At 49.0% G+C, this 23,454-nt stretch overlaps 1 protein-coding gene across 1 annotated transcript in view; it reads right to left on the reverse strand.

Annotated features, from left to right (window-relative positions):
• The window catches only part of NFATC2 (nuclear factor of activated T cells 2), a 78,449-nt gene that overhangs the window by 45,257 nt on the left and 9,738 nt on the right, over positions 1–23,454 (reverse strand). Inside the window, exons 3-5 of the mRNA XM_088175109.1 lie at positions 22,956–23,124; positions 11,420–11,622; positions 9,133–9,305 (exon numbers count right to left, since the gene is read on the reverse strand). Of these exons, the coding sequence (XP_088031235.1) occupies positions 9,133–9,305; positions 11,420–11,622; positions 22,956–23,124 (545 nt within the window). The remainder of the gene's footprint in view (positions 1–9,132; positions 9,306–11,419; positions 11,623–22,955; positions 23,125–23,454) is intronic.

Genomic DNA, 23,454 nt, shown 5'->3' on the forward strand with positions numbered 1-23,454 from the left:
CCTAGCCAGAAAACCAGGACAGCACCATCTCTCCACCTCCTTTGCTCTGATGCCATAAAACAGCCATTTGCATGGTGAGAAAAGCTTTGGGAACCCTGGTCCCCATCCCTGCAGAGCCATCCCAACTGTTTGCTGTCCAGCAGCAGGAGCTGAAGAAAGTGAAGATGTGAGAACTGTTCCCTACAACACAGACAGCTGGAAAATATCAGGAGCTTCCCTGTGAGCAGCCCAGGTGGGCAGCAGCTTGGGGCTGGTGAACTGTGAGTTCATGACCTGCACTCAAACTCCTCCAGATCCATCCAGCCCAACTGGAAAGGCCTCCAGAGGATCCTGCTCATCTCTTTCCCAGCTGTCTTGGCTGGGTTTTAGCTCTCCCTGACAGAGACCCTGAGCACTTGTGTCTTCACTGAACACGGCTGGGGGCTGAGCCAGAGCTGAGGAAATGTGATGCTGGATGTGCAGTGCAGCCCTGACTCACAGCCAGGCAGGCTGTGACCTGACCTGGCACTGCTCTGCAGCCCTCACAAACACCAAATCCCCTCGTCACCTGGAGAAAATGCTGGAGTATTTGGTGAGAAAACTCAAGCATTAAACCTTTCATAGCAACTTTTCTAGCTCTGCTCAACCCTTCAGGCACGAGACAGAGATGTTGCTCTTATTAGAGAACAGAGGTAATTCAATAGTTGTGACTTCCTTATGCCATTTGAGAGGCAGTTTTGAAATCCATTTAAAACTACCTTAGGACTCATTGTTCTTTTCAAGCATATAACATCTGGGCTAATATATTGCCAGTTAAGAATATATATTCAGATTATTTTCAAAGAAGCTGATAATTTTTTTCACATGGCTGTGGGATTAATTTCTCTCCCAAAATACTAACATTTTTGATGAGTTCCTAATTGGATTAATCACAAAGACAGATCTATAACCTCAAAGCCTTAAGAGGAAATAGCAATCATCAAAAAGCATGTCTACAACAGTCAAGAGAAAACATTTAAGTATTTAAGCATTGCCCTGGACACTCTCTATTCTGATTCAATCACCAAATTTCACTTCCAAAACATCCCAAGTAATCAAAATTCCAGATTAACCTACATGTCTTTCCAGCTGCACTGTGTTAACAGAGAGCTTGTTACCTGCCATCCCAGATCAGTGATTTCCAAGGCTCCTTTGGGATGAGGAAGGACAAATTTTAGCCTGGAAGTGACTCTGACTCATCTCAATTGCATTTTGGATGACTTTGGGCATCCCCAGAGCTGTGCTTGCCCTCAGACAAGTGTGCTGCAGAATGATCCCACCTGGAGGAGTTCCAGCTGAGCTCCCCAGTGCACACACCACACTGAAGGGTTTCCCCTGCCCTGTTCCACCTGAATTCTTCTCCTCTCTTTGGGTGGTTTGAAATCCTTTTCTAATGGTAAAAACTCCAGCCCCTTTTCATTTTCCAAGGTCTCTTTTTTTCACCCAAGCACTTAAGAAGGCTTCACCCCCTTCCCCATTTCCACCAGTACAGAGGTTCAAGGTTCAGTGTGGAGCTGCCCTCAATAGGATTATTTTTTTTCCTCTGCAAGAAATATTAATTGCTAATAAATCCCCTTCCTCTAAGGCTCATGATGGGTGCACTGCATGCAATAATTTCACACTATTCCTTCTCTTCCCCCAGGGGCTGGCACTTCATAAAGTGACCTACAGCTACTGGAGTTTATGAGCTTTGAATAAACAAAACACTGTTGATTTAACCAGTTGGGGTGTTTACTTTCAATAGCAACAGTTACTGACATAAGGCAGCAAAGCAAATGCTATAGAAATGCTCACACTTGGCCTGAAGCAGTGTGTCAACCTATTAACAGGGGACATTATTTTTCTATTTTATTTGACTGTTTGCAAATCAAAGATGTCATGGATTCGTGGTGCCAAGAAATACAATGCATGCAGTGACACAGGACAGAAAGGGAGCCACTGTCTGAGAGCCCTGCAGCACCTCCATGAGCTCAGCCTGCAGGGAGCAGCCCCTGCTGCCCAGAGCCCACCCAGGCTCCCCTGACCCTCTCTGCTCAGGGCTCCAGCCTCCAGCCCCTCCCTGGAGAGAAGCTGAGGATGGCTCAGATCCCTGGGCCAGCAGGTTGAGCAGCTCCCATGGGATGCAAACTGACCCTGAGGGACTGTGCCAGGGCAGGCAAAGCTGGGTCCTGCTTCCCCACCTGCCCACAATATCCACACCTGTCCTGCAGCAGGGAGGAGATTTGGCTTTTAGGGGGGGAAAAGGGGGTATTTGGACAAAACTGATTACCTGGAGAAGTCTGTTCCAGCTCCAGATCTCCCCCATGAGAGTGTCACCCATTGCTGCTGGGAGGTGACAAGGGACAATCTCAGCTGGAGCAACCTGGTCTAGTGGAAGGGGGTGGCACTGGGTGAGTGTCCTGGGGACAATGAGCTTCAAGGTCCCCTCCAAGCCAAACCATTCTGTAATTCTGTGATGAACTGCTAGAGTGAAGCCCCTCCACGCTCTGTCCAACACCTGCAGCACTGGCTCCAGCTCTCTGTGAACTCTTATGTTCTCTGCTGGCCCCACTGCTCACAATGAGGCACCAGAAATTTTATCCCTGTGATAAAGATCCTCCTGAGCAGGAGGAGCAGGACTCACATGCAGCTCAGTGAGGACAAAGCCACTGCTACCTCTGAGTAACTCACAAGCCAATAAACCAAAAATGTGGCTGTTAAAGAGGGGTGGGCTCACAACTGGCACCCTTGAACAAATATTCAGATCCCTCCCTGGACACTTCTGTCCCTGCCCTGCCCAGAGCAGCCCCAGTTCACCCCAGCTTGCTGGAAGCCTTCAAACTGGGACTCACCACCCCTGACATGTCTTTCCAAACCCCCAAAGGCTCTTGATCCAGCCATTGATTCCTGCTGGGTTTGAGAAGAGCAGATAGAGCAGGATGTCTGCTGCTAAAAAACCCCTGACCCCTGGAAGCAATAGCAGAGGTGTAATTTGTTATGGGATTAATTCTTCCACTTCAGTGCAAACCTCAATGAGCCAAAGAAAATATTTCATTCCTGCTGTCACACTGGGTTTATTTACCACGAGCTGCCTGTGGCAGGGTTGATAGGAGCAGAGCTGCTGTGCTCAACACTTATCCAACTCATTCATGTTTGAGAGACTTTGAACCCCTCCATCACTCCCTGAAGCATCCTGAGCTCTGCAGTGGGAGGAAAGACAAAGGCTGGGCAGGACCAAGGGCAGGAGACATCTCCAGCACCAGGGAGACATCAGCAAGACACTCTAGAGAGAAGGAAATTTCTGATCAGAGGGATGGGATAATTTACCTCCTGGAAGGAGTATGGAGCAGTGAAAGACCTATGAACCAAGTAAATAAAGCTAATTTCCAGCCCTCGTGGGGAAACCTTGAAAATGTGGTCTAAACAGTCTGAAAAGAAGAACACAGTGTGACTGACAACAGTTTCTAATTTGCTGCCAGCAAGACTTAATCAGCAGTTTGTGCAGAGCCATCCAAGCAAAAAGCACCAAAAATAGAGAGCTTTTCTGCACCTCCTCCTCTGCAGATAATTTATGATGTCCTCGCAAAAGAGGAGTGACAAGCAGCCATGGCAGCAGTGTCAGATAAGTGTGACACTCGCTATGAACTGCAGCCAGCTCAGCAAGGCAGGGTGTGATGAATGACAGCAAAACCATGGCCTTGCTTCACTTCTGTGTCAGTCATCCCTGGGTCTACACAGCATTTCCCTCCAATCCCTCCTGGAGGGGACCAGCCCAGCCCAAACCCTGCTCAACCCAAACCCTGCTCAGCCCAAACCCTGCTCAGCCCAAACCCTGCTCAGCCCAAACCCTGCTCTGCCCAAACCCTGCTCAGCCCAGACCCTGCTCAGCCCAAACCCTGCTCAGCAATCCTGGCTCTATGTGCTGTGCTGGGGGATTGCTTTTATCACCAGCAGCACCAAAGACAAGAAGTAAGCAGGAATTTACCCCTGGAACAAGGCTGGCAGCCTGCAGGAGGGGCAGGCATTCCCTTTGCTCTCACTCTGACTTTAAACACTGAAATATTTTGGTTGCACACTCAAAGTGGCAAATGTTGTCAGAATTAGCTTTTACATTGTCTGCTTCAAGAGAGAGAAAATGTTCTTTAGAGAAAGCACCAGTTTTTCTGTCAGCTGCACTTGCAGCCAACGGCATGACTGTCTTGAAGTTGAAATGAAAGGGGGAAAAATTCATTTAATTCAACTGGAAATCATGATACTGCCATAATAATCATGGTTATGGTTAAACTTGCAAATAGGTATCTCCCAAGGGCAAAGAGACCATTTGTTTCTGCTTTTCTATCTGAATAAAGCAGAGCTCCTTCTTGCCTGCTGCTGTGTTCCAAGCAGCACAACTCCCAGCTGAGGAAAAGCAAGTGCTGCCTTGCCAAGACAACATTCTTTTACATGACTAGCTCTTTCCTCTGTAGTTATTAATGTGTCACAAATCACAGGCTCAGATTGTCTAATATTATGGGAAAATCTACTAGAAGGAGAGAAAAATAAAGGAAACTTCCAGGGAAATTGATTAAAGGGAAATAAGAAATTTGACCCAATTTAACGGAACAAAATACAGTCAATAATAGAAACTATTTAAATTCCTCTAGATGGACACACGGTTCTTTAGCAATAAGTTTTGTTTGTTTTGCTTTTTTACCACCTCGGAACATCTATTATAAGAACAAGATTTTAGTGTCCTTCCCTCGTGCCAAGTGCAATTTAGGTTTGCATTTTAAGAGATTCAGGGTCAGCAAACACGGATTCTACAAAGCCAGAACTGTGACAGACTTTGGGAAGCTTTAACAGGATTCATTAGAATAAAAACTGGGGCACAGTGGAGGACACTGCTGAGCCTCACACTCGGGCATTTGCATGAAGCAGTTTTTGGTTGCTGGCAGCATGAACAAGCAGAACAAGCTGCCCTACTACCCTGGATTCCATCCTGCTCCTCCTCTGCTCCAGGATACTTCAGTCCAGGAGTGGAAACACAACTGCAGATGTTGGGGCACCCAGCCTGAGTCCCCAGAGATGATGGCAAACCCATCTCTCGGAGAGGCAGCCCAGTGCCAACAATTTCTGTGACACCAGAGACCACCCACATCCCAAGAAACGAGCTCCAGCTCGTGGTGAACGGCAAAGGAATGCAACTGATGCTCCAGAAATCATCCTCATGGCTCAGAAACAACGATCTGCAAGTGTCAAACCTCTCCAGGGGTGATTTTCCACGTGGCTGTGCTTGAAGGGACACTCAGCCCTCCCCTGCCATGTCACCAGCAGCTCTGCCACAGAGCTGTCCCAGCAAGACCTGCCCCAGCAGCAGCTGCTGCATGCCTGAAGCATCCCTGTCCCAGCAGGGATGGACACCTGGACACAGAGCCCTGAGCAGGGAGGGGACAGGGAGCCAGGCCAAGCAGGACATGGGCTCTGCATCCCACACATCTCCCTGGCAGCTTACTGACTCACTGTGGAATAACACCACGAGAAGGGATTTTGGGATTTTTCTCACCTTTCTACAAGAGAATGATCTGCCAGGGATTTTTCTCACCTTTCCAGCACACACCTACGAGAGAGTGGTTTCCCATAGCTAACTGAGCAATGGCCTGTTGCTGCAATTATCAGAGGCATTTCAAATGCCTTTGCCTCCTCAGTGGCATCAGGATGAATCAACAGGCAGCAGGAGAAAAAAAAAAAAAAACAAAAAAAAAAAACCTGCTGAACTGTGCAGGCTTGTCTGGGTCTGAGGTGCATTTTAAGGCACAAGTGATCATTTAACAACACATCACCCCCTCGGTCCTCCCACGCAGCTGCCTGGGGAGGAACTCGCTCCGGATGATGCTTTGAACCTGTGAAATCCCCTCCGAAAATCTGTCAAGTGCTGAATGTGACACAGATGAGGTGGAACGGAGCAGCCCTCTGAAAAGCAGCTATTTCACAGTTCTTGCTTCACTGCAGCTGATGATCTGCTGACACTGGTGGGACTTCCTCGGGATCAGCTTCTGGGGAGGAGAGCACTCGGATGCTCTGCTGGTAGCCACAGTGCTCAGGGGCAGCCCAGGGCAGGGAAATGGATCCTGGAGCTGCTGCTCATCAAGGCTTTCCCACAGGGACATCGTTCCTGCTGCCACACAGGAGGAATCCTGAGGAGAGCCCCTGGGGATAAGGGGCTCTCAGGTGGCCAGGTCAAAAAAACACCCAAACAAACCAGAAAACAAAGGGGGAAAAAGTGAATCCCAGCAGCACAGATGGTGGGACAAGAAGAAAACATCCCCCAGCCCCAGTGTCCCTTCTTGGGGACAGGGCTCTGAGCTTACCTGGGGGCTCTGAGGTTACCTGGGGGTCTGATTGTCTGGGACAAGCTGAGCTTGGTTTCCACCTCTAGTGAGATTTAAGTTGCATTGCCAATTCTGCCTGAGCCCACTGATGTTTTTAACTTCCCACAACAGGGCTGAGATCAGGAAGTGCTACTGAAATGCAAAAAAAGTGCTAAATATGCAATATACACACTAAATGGCAGAGTAACTAAATTGTTACTCCAGATCACTTCATACCCTGCTTCCTTCAGTTCAGAACAGCACAGTGCTTATATCTCTCCAAACTGCCTGTATATCCACTATTCCAAAAATAAAAGTTTCTTACTTTATTTCCTTGGGGATCAAATGCATTCTTTTCTTGTAAGAGCTTTGCTGTCTTCTATTCAGCCAACATTTTAATACTTTAATTATTAAAAAAAAAAAAAAAACACTAACAATAAGCCACTTATACTGGTATCTCCACTCTTGGCTTTTTTTATGCCCCTAAGACTCATCAGTGCAAAGACATCTCAGAATAAATGCCTCAACATCTTAACCAAGGCTCTGCCACAGCAGCCACTGCACAGGCAAATTAGGTGTGTGCACACAGTTCAGAAAAAATGTGATTTATTCTGCAAACCATGCCTGGATTTCTGCTTGAAATGCAGCGATGGGCACAAATACAACGTGCCATTGTGGAAGGGCTCTAGAAGTGCCTGGCTGACTCATGCTTGCTTTTCCTGAGGAGAATTTGAGTAGGTGGGGGGTGATGTGTGGGGTTCCCTGAGGGATCCAGGACCAGCTCCTCCTGCCCACAGGGTGTAGGAGTCACACCTGGAGCTTCCCCACCCCAGCAGCTCCTCACTGAGCGCTTCCTTTAGCAAATGGATCTTTGTTTCAGCAGGGACACGGCTGGGGTGGAGGCCACTATTGTTTCAGCCATCTGCTCCCACGGAGGAACGGGACAATTTCCTATGGACAGAGGTGGTGGCTACTCCCACTGCTGTCCCTTCCCCATCACAGTGCCCAGAGACTTCACTCAGCTCCTAAAGTGCTCTGACAGCTGGTACCTGCTCAGAAACACTGCCAGGAGATCATTCAGAGCCATCATCCCCTCCCAGCCTTGCCTTGCTTATTTCATTTGTACTGCTTTTTAAAATGCTGCCATCCATAATTCACCAGCCAGCAGTTTGGTTTCCCAGCCAGAACTGGCTCCTCTCATTCTAAGCTGTTGTATTTAAGCAAAGTCTGCATCTCAGTAAATACAATTCACACATGAGAGACTCAATGGCTTTCTTCACATGACTTATGGCAAGGCAGGTTCTGCTAAAGGGGTGAGTCATTCAGCAAAGGCAGAGGAAAACTGTTCATTACATATTTGTGAAATCCCCAAACCACCAAAAAGGCACCATCGAACAACAAAAAGCATCACAGGATGCACAGGAAGCAGTAAAGTGGGCAGAGCCCTTCCAGAAATGACTGTGACACGAGGGGCCTCATCAGAGCCTCTCTTTCTCAGGATCCAGTCAGTTATAATGAGTGGGAGGTGCAGGTTCTGAGCTCACACACTTATGGGATTTGTACTGCAGAAATCAAAACTGCCAGTTTTCTTCTGTCCCTCAGGGGAATCCCAGAACAACCTGTGCTTTCCCTGCCTCAGCCTCCTGAGCTCTGCACCCCTTGGCATTGACAGCTAGAAAAAAAACAATGACCTGAGTGCACCTGAGCCTCAGAATCGAAGCTGTCCCTCCATCCCAGCTGTGCTCCTGCCACAGCTCAGAGCAGAGGACTCTGGTCACTCCTTTGGCCACAGTCCTCAGAGCTGGCCCAGTGTGAACTCAGACCTCCAGCCACCTGCCAGTTTGTGGGAAACAAGTTCTGATTTGTGCTCCACTCGAAATAAAGCCAGGAAAGCAGACAGCTTGCACACTTTACCAACAGGGACAGTGCATGTGTGTCCCTACACACCCCCCACTGCTCCTAGGAAACACCCGAGAGCCAGCAGCATCCAGCAGCAACATGCTAATAAATGAACTTTGCAGAAACCCTCAAACTTGGAGCTTGCTGTGATGCCTTAAGTTTTAGCTTTTCTAAAAAAAAAAACACACTGGTGTGTAACTCTGAAATTTCACATTGGGTGTTGGTAAGTTCTCTTCACAGGGTAGTTGGATACAACAATCCCTTCCCAGATGGAGAATCAAGGATAACCATACCCCAAAAGCAGAAACAATGGCAGAGGAAAGGGGGTAAGTCATGGGGGCTGAGACTTCATGACCTGGAGCTGTAATTAGACACTTGACCCCAATGTGTGAATGGACCAAAACTTGTAAGGGTGTAAAAACTCGTGACCAGGATCCATCCTGGGTGTAGCCCCAGCCAGGCTCTTGCACTGCCCAAGGTGCATCCTTTCAATAAATACCTGGTTTATTATTTTCACTGCCCCGTCCCTGCTCCAGATCAACCCCTCCAGGCACCAGCTCTCACCAGCTCTGAGCACCTTGAAGAGCTCCCTGCCCCCTAAACAGGGAAGGGAAGGGAAGGGAAGGGAAGGGAAGGGAAGGGAAGGGAAGGGAAGGGAAGGGAAGGGAAGGGAAGGGAAGGGAAGGGAAGGGAAGGGAAGGGAAGGGAAGGGAAGGGAAGGGAAGGGAAGGGAAGGGAAGGGAAGGGAAGGGAAGGGAAGGGAAGGGAAGGGAAGGGAAGGGAAGGGAAGGGAAGGGAAGGGAAGGGAAGGGAAGGGAAGGGAAGGGAAGGGAAGGGAGCATGGCAGGGTGTGCCAGCAGGGAGAGCAGCAGGTGCCAGGGATACTCACAGCACTCGATGGGGTTGGAGGCCGCCTGCAGGGACACGACCCTGCCGCTGGGCTCGGGGATGTGCACTCGGAACACGAGGCGCACCCGCGTGTTCTTGCGGCCGATGTCGGTCTCGCCCTTGCGCAGCTCGATGTCGGCGTTGCGCAGCTTCAGGATCCCCGCGCAGTCGATGCTGCAGCACACACAGCACACACAGCCCCAGGTCAGCACCTCTGCTCTCCTGGTCTGCTTCTCTGCCCTCAGAGCAGCTCTAGGTACTCGCTCCCGTTAGGATTCAGATATTCCCGTTTCAGCAGCGACAGGAAGAAGTCCCAGATGTGCAGGACATGGGGATGCTCTGGACCTCTCCCCACTGCTGCTGGACTCTCCCCATTGCTGCTGGACTCTCCCCATTGCTGCTGGACTCTCCCCATTGCTGCTGGACCTCTCCCCATTGCTGCTGGACCTCTCCCCATTGCTGCTGGACTCTCCCCATTGCTGCTGGACTCTCCCCATTGCTGCTGGACTCTTCCCATTGCTGCTGGACTCTCCCCATTGCTGCTGGACTCTTCCCATTGCTGCTGGACTCTCCCCATTGCTGCTGGACTCTTCCCATTGCTGCTGGACTCTCCCCATTGCTGCTGGACTCTCCTCACTCTCTGGTGACAGCAAGAGCTGCTCTCCAAGCATTAAAACCCCAAATCTTGTTTCCCCCAGTAGTGCAGAGCCCACCCCAGGGCAGGAGCCTCCACCAGCAGCTCTGCTGGCAGCCAGCTGAGCTGGTGACAGAATCCCCACTCCTGCACCACCCAAGCATGTGGAATTCAGCTCCAAAGCAGGAGCCAGACTGCTGTCTCCTCCTTTTGCATGGTGTGGGTGCTGCTGCAGCAGCTGGGCTCTGCAGCCTGGCCCAGGTCACTGTGTCACCCTCCAAAGCCCTGGGACATTGTTCCCAGGCAAGGCAAGAGCCTGGCAGAGCAGATATTCATTCTGCCATTCACTGTGTCCCTGCACAAAGGGGAAGTGCAGGGAGCAGGATGGGGCTGAGCAGCAATGAAAGGATTAGGATTGCTTAAATCAGCACTGCAATTTAATACTTGGTGTAAGTGCAGGTTGGCTTCTCCAGAGTCCAGTGTAACCTTGCAAACATGCCTGTGTTAGGAAAATGTGACAATTATTTGTCAAGCTCAGCAGCAGTTCTGAGAGCAGGCAGTGAGCACTGCTATTAAACAGGCACTGCCAGCCCATTTTGATATCAGTTCTAAAAACACATCATTTCTCTTCTTTTGATATGAATTAAAATCACATTTGTGGAGGTAGAAGCCCCAAGCTGCTTCCTACACCCACACTGTTCCTTGCTCTTGCAAACGTGCAGGGGTTTATTATTCCAGGGTTCCTTGTTAGGAATGAGGTATGTTTTCTAAAAAAATATGAAAAAGAATGTGGATTTTGTGATGAAGTAGGGGGGCTTAAAAACATAACTGTTCTACCAATTTTGTCAGGATCCTCTGAAGGATGGAGATACAGCTCTTCCCTCTGCAGAGCAATCACTCTCATGCCTGGCACACATTCAAGCCTGAAGTTTTCAGACTGGTGCCCACTTTATCCCTCTGCCTCCATAAAACTGGAAGGAGTAATACAGACAAGATGTGCCTGTACTTGCTTTTCTGTTAGCCTATTACAAGAGGAGATTTCCCGGCCAGAGCACTTGGCTGAGTTCAGAAGAGATGTTTTGTATTCCAATAAATGTTGTAAAACACATCCCACACCTTTCCTCTGTCTGCTGCCTTGTTCCTCACTGTGTCCCTGCAGCTCAAGGACTTGAGATTCGAATCTCCTTCTCCTGAGTGCACTACAAACCCATTGTGACTGTGAAGATGATGGATTATTAGTGAGACACTGGCCATCCCTGGCAGTGCCCAAGGCCAGGTTGGACAGGGCTTGGAGCACCCTGGCACAGTGGAAGGTGTCCCTGCCCATGACAGGGATGGCACTGGATGAGCTTTAAGGTCCCTTCCAACCCAAACCATTCTGGGATTACAGCACAGTCACTGCAGAAACTGAAATACAGAGCAGAAGTGCCTGCGTGGTCACCTGATGGATGGGAACTATTCCAGCAGCTTTAACCCAGGTGCTTGTAGCTGGTTTTTGAAAAGGGTCTTGCCCTGATAAACCATCCCAACCTCCTGCAAAGGGGAGTCCATCAGAGCACCATTATTCTTTTAAGTGACTCCTTTCTGAAGAAAAAAGAACTTCAGAGCCAACACAACCCACCTCAACCTTGCTCATAAAAAGAAACCCACTTACGTTGCTTTCATGTTGTTTTTGGGTTCCAGGGGGATCTCCAGCACTTTGGTGTTGCCAATGATCTTCTCATAGCTGGTGGTGGTGACAGTTTTGCCCGTGATGCGATGGACCTGGTAGAAGGCGTGGGGCTTCAGGATCCGCTCATCTGCCGTGCCAATGAAGATCTGCAGGCCCAGGGGCTTGTTCTCCATGTACCCATGCAGCTGGCAAGACATTGAAAACCTGCCATCACACACTGGGCCTTCAGGAAACCAAGATTTGTAGACATACATAGATAAATGTGGCATTGATTTGCTGCTCTTTGAAACTCATCCTTGCCCCAGTTGTTGGTTCACCTTGAACCATTCCTCTTGCAGGACATTAAAACACCACCTGTACAGGTAGAGATGGCATTTTGGGACTGAACAGCACAAGGATGGCTTAGCTGACCTTAGAGCCTGGGGTTTCTATGCCTCAAGGACACACACTCTTCTGTCTTTTTTTTTTTGGTTTTTTTTATAAACACCATTTGTTGCAAGGAAACCAGAATGCCTCCATAGACCAGGAGACAAGGAAATTTCTCCTTCTTTATTAACATTCAAAATTACAAATCAAACCATTCTAAATTTCTCACAAAACCAAAAATGAGAACCAGACATTTATCTACCACATAGCCAGGGATTGAGCTGAAAGGGAACTTTATGGTCTGAGACATGCTAAATTTGTTTTCAATTACTCTGTCCACATACTAAACCTTGATGAAGCCATACAAAGCAAATAGTACTGGAAGATCAGAGAAAAGGAAGATTAAGCTAATGGCATTCATGGCCAAACCAGGGTTTTTTATCTTTTTTTTTTCCCTTTTCACCAGTCAGCAGGAGGTATCCTTGCACAGAAGGATTAATTCCCCCCTGGAAGGGGACCACATGCAGCATCAATGCAGTGCTGGCAGCCTTCCTGCAGCATGGCAAATGGAAGGAGACACTCCCACTCAGAGCTATCACTGCTCATCCAGCACGTACTTTGGAGGCACAGAAAGACAGGGGCTGTGCCCCAGGGACCCCTCCAAGCCAAGGCAGGAGTGAGCAGCCTTCCCTGGCATCAACAGCTCCATGAGCAGCTCCATGAGCAGCTCCATCAACAACAGCTCCACCAACAGCTCCATGAGCAGCTCCATGAGCAACAGCTCCATGGGCAGCTCCATCAACAGCAGCTCCACCAACAGCTCCATCAATAGCAGCTCCATGAGCAGCTCCACCAACAACAGCTCCATCAACAACAGCTCCATCAACAACAGCTCCATCAACAACAGCTCCACCAACAGCTCCACCAACAGCTCCACCAACAACAGCCCCACCAACAGCTCCACGAGCAGCTCTATCAATAGTTCCATAAACAGCTCCACCAATTGTTCCATGAACAGCTCCATGAGCAGCTCCACCAACAGCTCCACTGAAGGCACCAGGACTAGGCAAGGCTTGTGCAAGAGCAAAGTGCAGAGCCCAGCCCAGGCACAGCCCATCCCTCGCTGGCACCAGGGTTCAGGAGATGGGGAGCAGGGCAATGGGGCAGGGGGCTCTGTGCAAGCCTTCAGCTGGCTCTGGGAGCCAGGGGAGGAGCAGGGAGCTGGGCTCAGAGCACCAGGGTTGGCACTGGAGACACAGCATGGCCAGGAGTGTGATAAATAAACACAGCATGGCCAGGAGTGTGATAAATAAACACAGCAGCAGCCATGGGCACGTTTAGAGATGGGTAACACCTACAGGAGATAGGAGGCAACAGAGGAAATGACAGATCTGCTGGGAACGGGCACTGATGGAGGAATCAGCCCCTGCTGATCCACAGCCCAGAGCCACACAGAAACTCACCCTAAGTATGGGACTTTCAAAACCCAACATTTCCTGCCCTTCAGTGCAAAGCTATTGTATCACCAAAAGCCATCCTGTCCTCACAAGGGGCGAGGGGGAAGAGCAGTTTTAAAGTTCTGAGTGTTTATTGTCATGTCTGACAGGGTAATTCTTTGTGCATCCAGCTACAACAACGAGAGGATCCTTTGGACAGGAGGGGTTATTACAGTGACAGCAAAGCAGCTTTTGCTCTCCCCTCTGCCCTGGCAGAACAAAATCCCAGAGTTATGGGTGGGAGACTGAAATGGAGGAAAACAGGTCATAAATTAGAAAAGAAAATCTGCCCCCAGTGAGCACAGTCAGTAGCAGCTGTAACAGAACTGGATACATACACACGCTTTAATACAGCCACCTTTAAAAGTCATTTTAAGTGGTGTTTGCTCATGTACAGAATGAGTTCCCGAGACAAAAATGTTCATGGTTGTCCAATAATGTGCAAGTCTGTGGGTGTGTTTTGTATAAATGCACACAGACTTAAAGAAGAGAGGAATTGATTCCCTGTTCATATGGCAATGTCTGTATTATCTGCTGGCCCGGGGGCATAAAACACACAGTAAAAGCCTCCTGATCCTCCACAGAACCAGGTTTTAAATCAGTTGTTTGGTCAGTGGAAGAAAATTACTTTTTACTTTTTGTAATTTATGGTATTGTGGCAATGCTGTGGGATGACATCATTGTAAAATCAGAATAGCATTATAAAATGCAAATACAAAGAGAAAAAATATACATAAAAGAGTCAAGTGTCCCATTTAAAAAGGTTCATCCTTGAGCTCATTGATTACATTTTCTGGGCTAATATAAGTGATCATTTACCATAAGCATTACCATCTACCTTTCACTCGCTACAAACACAGCAGGATGCCTGAAGAACAAAAAAAAATGGAGATGAACAGCTCACAGAAACACTCCAGGAGCTTTAAAATCAGAGTTTTACACTCATCCTCACTACAGCTCTCCCACAAACTCTACCTGCACCAGGGAGCAGTGATGCTCACCCTGCTCAGCAGGGGACAGAGTTTTTGTGCTGCTTTTTTACAGAGAAAATTCACTGGGAGCTGGAATGAGAGAACACATCAAAGCTATGCTTCAGAGATATGGCTCTTCTTAAAATTGAACTGCTAAAGATTGTCACTGTCAATAAACACTCACCTCCACTATGCCAGGCAGCTGCTTTAATATTTAACCAAAGCACTGATCTTTTCTTTGGAGAAGCAAAAGCGGAATAAATTTGACCCTTAAACAAACTTTGAGAAGCGAAGATTTTAAATGCTTTTTAAAATACTAGCTTTGAAATTCTTTTTTTTTCCTCCCTTAGCAACAACCAAGCTGCTCTAAAATCTCAGCGTTTCAGTGTTGTTCTTCTGCTCATCAGAGCTGTTCCCTCCAAGCCCTTCCAGGGCACATCAAGGTGTGCCTTCACTCTTTCTCACTCTTCTTTCCATGAAGAAAACAAAATCATCTGGATTTCAGTCTCAAGAGAGCGAGGATCAAGAAAGATTTATGAATACAGAATTCTGGGAGGAAATATTTTTGTGTATTATAAGGTGACCTATTCACAATAAAACTCCCCCAAACTGTATACAGATCGAGCTGGAAAAAACCCAACTCCTTTGAGTCACATTTGCCACAAGGGGAAAGAGAAGCCAGACATGATGTGTACCTTTCCATACTCTATTTTGGGACTTTAAGATCCTATTTCTTTCAGTTTTTTCTTTTTTTTTCTTTCAGATTTTTCTTAAACTTTGCTTTTGCCTAACTCTTACAATATTAACAGATCCAGACATGGGCTGGTTTGTGACCTGAGGAAATGCAAAGCACTTTGGCAGATAAACAAATAACATCATTCAGAAAACAAGGAGACTTTTCTTGTTTGGTTTGCTGCTATGATTGGGTTTCTAAACAAAATGGAAATGTGTGGCACTATTAAAAGCATCATCCCACCTCTGCAGAAACCAAATTCATCCTGCACTCCATCCATAGATCAATACCAGTCAAATTTGGGAAAGGGGGTGGGTTTGAGTGCCATTGGCAGGAAGGCACCTGTGGAATTGTCCATGCAAAAAATGAGCAGATGTGCCTTTAGCTGCTGGGTTTGTTCAGTTACACACCCAAAACCACCCCTGGCACTGCAGCCATCAGGAGCACACATCAGCCACGTGGAACACTTTTCAAAACTCCTCACAAACTGAGACCCCCAGCTCCAAACACACAGCACTTAATGCCAGAGTTGTTAATTCCCTTCTAAGCAATTCTAATTCCATTCTAAGCCCAGTGCTGAGATGATCCAAACCCTGCACCCAAGCAGCTGGCAGTGCCCCTGGCTGGGGGGATGTGACACACAGGGTCACCTCTGCTGGGCTGCACAAAAAGTCTGCACAGGTGGAGGCTGCAGAACTGCTTAACTGCGCTAAAAATCAAAGGATAAATTGACAGCAGAGTCAGAAAGCAAGGTAATTCTTTAAAAATTCTGTAGGTAGTCACCTACAGATACAACATCTCTGTACAGGGAGAATTCAGAGCAACTTTTGAAAACTAGCTCTTTCAATCTGGGATACGCTTTCTTGAATTTAAATATTATTATAATTTATGCAGAATTAGCATTATTAACAGGAAAAAGAGAGATTCACAGGAAATGAATACGGTAACTTTTTCTATTCTCACCCAGAAGCCAGGCCAGAGAGGGGCAGTGATTTCCCAGGTCTTGCAGGGGGTGAGCAGCCAAATCCCAGTGAGAAACCTGTGGTGTACATGCCTTGGTGCAGGGAATTCTGACCCTGCCAGGGAATTCTGACCCTGTCCTGAACCCCAAACTGGCACTTCAGGCACTGCTCAGCAGCTGCAGCACCTCAGTTCCCAGTTTCCAGAATCGAGAGCTTTGCCTTTTCACTGCTGGGCTGCAGAGTGAAATTTCCTTGGGGATTTCTAGTTTAGCTGCTGCACATCAAAATCCTCCCTGCAGTGCTGGGCTCTGCACAACGAAAGCAGCAGCATCTGCAAATGTTCCTGATGTCTTTGGAGAGCCCCTGTAAGGTCCTGTGTGAGACCGACTGCTCTAGAGAGGACAAGGGAATAATTTATTCCCCATTCATCCCAGCAGAGCTCTGCCTGCCGGGCATTTCGGTCTTTCTCCCTGGGATGGACAAAGCTGCATCTTTAAAGCACCTTCCTGTCTAGACAACGCAAACCGTGGCCAGGAGGAGAAATATGAATGTGGGGAATGGATTCTCTCACTCAGCTCGAGGGTTTGATCTGCTCCGAAGCTCTCTGAGCCCAGCCTAACACGGGGTTTGGGCTGTGACCTGCATCCCTGGCTGTGTCCCCTGCACCCCTGGCTGTGTCCCCTGCACCCCTGGCTGTGTCCCCTACACCCCTGGCTGTGTCCCCTGCATCCCTGGCTGTGTCCCCTGCACCCCTGGCTGTGTCCCCTACACCCCTGGCTGTATCCCCTGCATCCCTGGCTCTGTCCCCAGCATCCCTGGCTGTGTCCCCTACACCCCTGGCTGTGTCCCCTGCATCCTTGACTGTGTCCCCTGCACCCCTGGCTGTGTCCCCAGCACCCCTGGCTGTGTCCCCCGCAGTCACCGGGCTGTACATGTGTGACCATCCCGGCCGGCAGCGACGAGAGGGAAAACAGAGCCGGGCGAGCAGCATTTAACGAGAAGCGAGCACAAAGCCGTGAGAAATCGCTTCCTGCCGGGCTCCCCTTCCTGCTGCTGTGCCGGAGATAAGCGGGGCCGCTGCCCCCCGCCCACCTTCCCCCAGGAGCCGCGGCACCGCAAACCAGCGCTGCCCTCCGTGCCTTTCGGACCCTCCGAGATGATGTTCCGAGCCCACAGCCCCGTTCCTGTCCCCCCTTGCTGCTGCAAGCGGCTCCAGCCTCGCATTTGAGCGTTCATCCCCATCGTTAATAACCGCTGACTGCAGCGATGTCAAGGAATTTTTTTTCTGGGGAGGTCTTTGCTCAACAATGCTCGTAGCGAGATGGAAAATGTCGCTGCATTGTCTCAGGGAGAGGGGCATATCAATAACTGTCAGGAATTTAACAAAGACCTCGTCCAGCCACTGTATCATGTAGCAGCTCCTCTGCCTGCTCCACTTTGGGCTGACATTGAGCAACAAAGCTGAATCTTCTCACATGTTTTTGTTCAATTTAATGTACTTGGGACACTGCAAAAGAACGCAAACCAGAAGGAAGTCTTTGCCTTAGTTCCTTTTGCTCCCTACCAAAGCTGTCTAAAAAAGCCTCTGAAGACAATCCTTTGAACATCTGATTCTGATAAATTATGACTTTTTACGATACTCAGTTTTAAGTGTTTCTTATTTTGGTGACAGCTTTGTCAAAATTCCAAGGGCTGAATCTCACTTGCTCTGCTGTTCCTTACAGTAAATGACAACCAGACTGCCAGTGTCTTACTGGGATTTCTGCTTTCAGATGGGGTTAATACAGGTCTGGAGAGACAGCAGCTCTTGGGAGAAAGCAGTCAGGAGGGTTTGCCCCTGACTGACCTCACAGCACAGTGTAAGCAAGTTGTTTCCTCTCTGGGCTTCAGCTTCCCTGCCCCTGTGAAGAGCTGATCCTGTTTCAGGATGCTTTGGCTATCTCAGATGACAGTTTTAAAGAAGAGGCACAATGCATCTGTCCAGTGCAATGTACAGGGAGGAGGATTTGGAGATCTCATTTTCACAGCTGGATAAGAAAACCAACTGTGCCATTAAAGCACTTCCATGCACATCATGACAAGAGAGCTAAACCTCCCCAGCACGACAGAACTCGCTGTGCCACGAGGAAATCAGAGGGTGAAAATTTGACGATTTTGATAGAATCACACTTGGGGGAATTCCTCAGCACGGGGGTCTGGCACCAGTTAGCAAAGCCAGGCCCTTGCCAGCTGTCAGAGCTGTGGAACCAGCCCCAGCCCAGCTGGAGCAGAACAGAGGGTGCCAAGGCAGGGCTTTGCTAAAACCTCACCTTCCTCTGCCACACTCAGCTCATCCTTCCCCGGGAGCATCCCTCTGTGAAACCCAGGTGTGGCACAAAGCTTACTGTGACAAGGGGCAAGAGGTGGCAGCACCAAGAGCATCCTGGAGATGAATCCCAACCCAAAGTGATCGATTTGATTGCACAGAACCAAATCTCCAGAGCTGAGCCCTCTGCCAGGGCAAGGTGACTTTGGGGTCCAGGAACCCACCATGGCCTTGGCTCAGGCACTGGACATGGGACTGAATGTCAGCCAGATCTTGAAAATATCTTTGCCAAAAAGCATTTTTGCAATAAAAAAAGGGGAAAAAAAGAATAAAAAAATAGCATGGCTCAGGAACCTCTGCCCTCCCCAGTTTCTTTCATGCTGAAACTCACAACACGAGGCATGGTCAGAGAGAACAACTCAGGTCTGCTGGAAGCAGCAGGGTTCAACAGTTCATTCAGCATGAAATAGAGACCCCAGATAAATTTCCCTGAGCAGCAGCAGGCAGGAGGAGCCCTGTCCCCCCTGAACACCCTGGCCCTGGTGAGCAGGACAGGACACTCCCCATGGCACAGGAGCCCTGGCTGGGAGCCCTCAGCTGGCACAGGGCACTTCCCACTGCACAGACATCAGTCCTGAGAGAAAAAGGAAGAACTGGAGGCTCAGCTGGGCAGGGAAGCCCATGAGCAGAGAGCTCTGGTGTGAGTTTCCAGGACACTGCCCACCCTGGGTGAGGTACTCCAGCACGCCCTGAGTGGGGTGAGCTCTGTGCTCACATCTGTGACACTCAGCCAGAAATTCCAGCTTTGCTTTACAGCACACTGACCCCCCCATGCACAGTCCTGCAGTGAGAACCGACAGGAAAGAGGAATTAAATCCTGCATCTGCCTCATCCAGGAGTATTTCTAACCCACAAAACCTGCCCAGCACAGGCATCCCCCTCAAACCAGCTGGTACACTCTGCTTCCCCTCACCTCTGCCAAAAATCCTCTCCATTAAAAGCAATGCATTCTGAATTAGGCTCAAAAGTTTGAGTGAGAGCTTTTCATTCACCTCCACCTCAGAATTATAGCCATGCTTGCAGCACAGCCTGAGGGCTGCTGTCCTACCCTTGCATTTGATGGCACATTAGTTCTGAAGAGAATTTCCCAGATGCAGCTAAAATCTCTGTTCTGGCCACTGCACACGGACCAGCAGTAAATAAACCCACAACCCAGAGCTCAAAGCTCAAGAGGCCCCTACAGCCATCCCATTGTGCAAACAAGCCCTGTAGGCCTGCAGGTAAATCAGGTGTGAAAGGTGCAGGTGGTTTGTCACACTGAGCTGGGGACAAAACCCAGCCCCAGAGCAGGCAAGGGATGGTGGCACAAAGATGTTGTGCAGCACCAGCCGGGTGCATTCCCTGCACGGGGGCCTCGGGAAGGTGGGAAAAGGACAAACTGAACTGCTGGGATGTGCCCTGGGCAGCAAACCCCCCTGGGCTGGCCGGGGTTCCAGCAGCAGCCCAGCCCCACGTGTGAGAGTGAGAATCACCCTGTCGAGCTGGGATTTGGGTTTGAGTTTCCATCAAAGGCTCTGGTTTCACTAACACACCAATGAATTAGCTGAATGTTGGAAGTCACATACAGTTAAAAGTCAGAGCCCCATGGGAAGCCCAGGCTGAGAAACAATGTCTCCTTTGACTGCGAAACCACAAGAAAACACAGACGGCAAAATTCAAATATAAAAGGAAAGTGGAACATACGTTTGTTATTGTAAAGCAGCTCCTGTGAGCTCCACTAACAACTCTGCCATTCCAGCTTCTTTTTAATAAGAAAAATAAAAAGAGGCAGTGAAAGTCACCACAGTTTTCGAAGTTAGAACCCAGGGGAATGAGTTTTTTGGGCAGGCTGTGCTGAACAGGAGCCCCTCTCAGTACAGCTTTCCTGCTCTGGAGAGGAGAAGTGAGTTGGAGCCTGGCACACAGGGCTGGATGGGCTGGGGGTGCCTGTGCCTGCCCCTGCCCTCACCTGAGCACTGGGGTTTTGCAGCCCTGCTCTTCCTTTGGATGTTATCCCAGGGTAAACTTTGGGTCGTGGATTTAACCTCTGCCATTACCCTCCAGGTTTGTGTCTGGGCTGCCACTTCTATCCCAGCCACATCCTCGGGAGCAGCCACTGCCTTTCCCAGTGCCCAGGCTGTTCCACAGCCTTGACTGGAGCAGATGGGTACAAATCAGCAGCTTTGGGAAAGAAGAGTTGGGAACCAAACGTGCCTCCCCCTCCTTTGTGGTGTCACTGACCAGGGGGACCTGCGGGATGGAAGGAACCTGAAAACTTCAGCTTTGTCCTTGCTACAGAGCATCTCCTGGCTATTCTCAGCACCTTAACGTCCAGGGGATGCTCACATCCCTAAAACCTGACTTTCTCTCCAGCTACCACAATCTGTAGGCTCCTCCCAAGAGAGACTCAAACACCTGAGCTGGGAGCCTGTGCTCCTCCATGTGGTGCTGGAATCAGACATGTGACCATTCCATGGCTTCTCCCCCTCCTCCTGGCACAGCCCATGTCCCACCTGGTCCAGCTCCCCAGAGGCTTTGACCACCCAGACTCTTCTCCTGCCATGCTCGGAGTGCACAACTGGTGCAGAGCCTTGAGCACGAACCCGCGGGGCTCGACACGTGAAGAAGAGGAAGCAGCATCAGAAAGATAAACCACAAGATAAGGCTTGGAGGATATGAGAGCTGCTGGTCTGTAGCTTCAGAGCACCCAAAAGAAGAAATCTGCATGCAAAATGCACTTTCCAGAAAAATAAATATTGCAGGCCAACACGGTGCTGCAAAAACCAGCCAAGATCTCTTCTGCCAGCAGGTTCAGCTGGGTAATTAGTCACGTGGAGAGTTAATTGAAAGCTTTTTTAAAATCAGATTTGTTTCAAAAGAGATTGCATTTTAGAAAAATACTCTGTTTGCATCTGACAAGAGCACAAAAGTTAAACTTCACTAAAGGGAAAGAAGGAGAAGGAAAAAAAAAGATCCCTTGAAGCCAAACAACTTCTGACATGAAAACTTTGGATTTTACTAGCCTCCCCCAGTCTGAGATGTCATAAACCATACAGGTGCAACTATCTCATTGCTTGGCATCCAGATGAACCTGGTTATGTTCAAGTGAACACAAATTCAACAAATACTCCCAGCTTTACAATAAACCTTCAGAAAGAATCTGTCCATATTTTCCCCAGATGCAGGCACAGCTGTGCAGAGGCACATCTGCTCGGGGAACTAAAGTGGACATTTGAATTTATAGCCTTAGATCCTGAAGCTTGATGGCAAATTATGATAAAACTAGCAATATTGGTTCCTGTCTTCGACAGAAAATAGAAATGCCTCTTTGATTGATATTGATTGCAGGAAGGAAACAAATTCTATTTCCCCATGTCACAAGAAACTCCTTCAGTGCAATAAGGAGCCTGTTGATAGGAGTACCTTGGGAAGGTAAGTGATACTGCAGTTGCAAGAAAACTGAGAAAGGAGCAAGTGCTGATTGGTATCATTCCTGCATCCAGGTAGCTTCAAACACACCACAGGAGCTTGTCAGACCCAAACCAAAATCCTGCATTATTGAGGTATGGCAAACGTGACTGCTGGTTAATATTAGCCTGCACCCTTTACTCAAATACCCAGTCCATACATGTAAGTCCAGCTCCATCAAAGCAAACAAATTCATTGATTTACCAATTTATGGCTTGATTTTAAAAGGGGGTGAGCCTGCAGGGGAATATTGAACATGTGTTTGAAGTTAAGCATAAATCAAGCCAGTGAAATTAGTGGTATTGATCACATGCTTGAAATTACACATAAATGTTAATGTTTTCCTGATTCCTGCAAGCCCTGAGTGTGTCAGGAACATCTGTGGGATGCAGCCCAACTTTGTTCAGTGAAGGCTGTAGCTGTGGCTGACCTGTTCAGCTCCCACACATCATTCCAGCACTCTCCCCCTGACACAGCACAGCCTGCCTTTGGCTTTCCTTCAGGAAACATGGGCTGAAAACAGGGGAAATGAGGGAAATGACTGATGTGCCCCCACTTGGCTACACTGCAGCTACTCAGCCAGTATTTCATACCACCCTTTGAAAGGTGAAGGAAAAGCTGTTCACACTCCAAACAGAAGAAGGGTTCAGCTCATTCACCTCTCAGGTCAGCAAAGGGACGAATTCGTTCTCTCCACACTGGCAGCCTGAATTTTGCTCACTTGTTTTAGCAGTGACTCCCCAGGCACCTTATGACAGTTGTAAGGGGATCACACGAGGTTTATACAGCCCGGAAAATGCAGCAAACACATCACCCACATTTCTGAGCTTTCAGAACCAACCTTCCCCAAGTCCTGGATTTCCCCAAAGCTCAGCTCACCCAAAAGCACATCCAAAAGCTCAGAGGGTGCTCCTCTTTGAGAGAAAACCCACAGCAAAAAATTCAGAGATGAGCTTGCCCCCAGGGGATCACACGAGGTTTATAGAGCCCAGAAAATGCAGCAAACACATCATCCACATTTCTGAGCTTTCAGAAGCCAACCCAAACTGACCTTCCCCAAGGCTCGGCTCATCCAAAAGCTCAGAGGCTGCTCCTCTTCCAGACACAACCCACAGCAAACAATTCAGGGATGACCTTGCCCCCCTCTTTTTCCTGCAGGGGGATGCCCAGTGCCTTACCTGGACCACGGGGTGTCCCCCGGTGGGAGCCTTGACGGCGCCGCGGCTGCCCTCGGTCTCGTAGTGTGCGCGGTGGTGGGGCTTGGGCTGCACCTCGATCCGCAGCTCGTACGAGCCAGACTGGCTGGCCAGGGGCCACTCCAGGGGTGGGAGGGACTGCACGGGCAAGCTGGGACACACACACACGGAGACACAACAGCAGGGACACTCCTGAGAACGTGGCTTCTCAAAGCTCCCCCATCCCTCCTTCCTCCCAGTGCCCCACCGGGAATATTCGGGAGTTCCCGTGGGGTTCTGCTGCACTGCTCACATCTCTGCTGAGATGATGGCAGTTTCTGTGGGCCCATCTCCTTGCAGAAGAGAATAAGGTATTTCTGCTTCTCAAACAGAAATATCTGTAGCAATTACATTTTTTCAAAGATCGCCCTCTTTTATCTAGCTTCTGCTATGTGTCACCAACTTGGAGATCACAGAATACGTATTTTGAAATATTAACTCC

This window comes from Sturnus vulgaris, chromosome 17 (assembly GCF_052056855.1).
Source record: "Sturnus vulgaris isolate bStuVul1 chromosome 17, bStuVul1.hap1, whole genome shotgun sequence".
NCBI lineage: Eukaryota > Metazoa > Chordata > Aves > Passeriformes > Sturnidae > Sturnus > Sturnus vulgaris.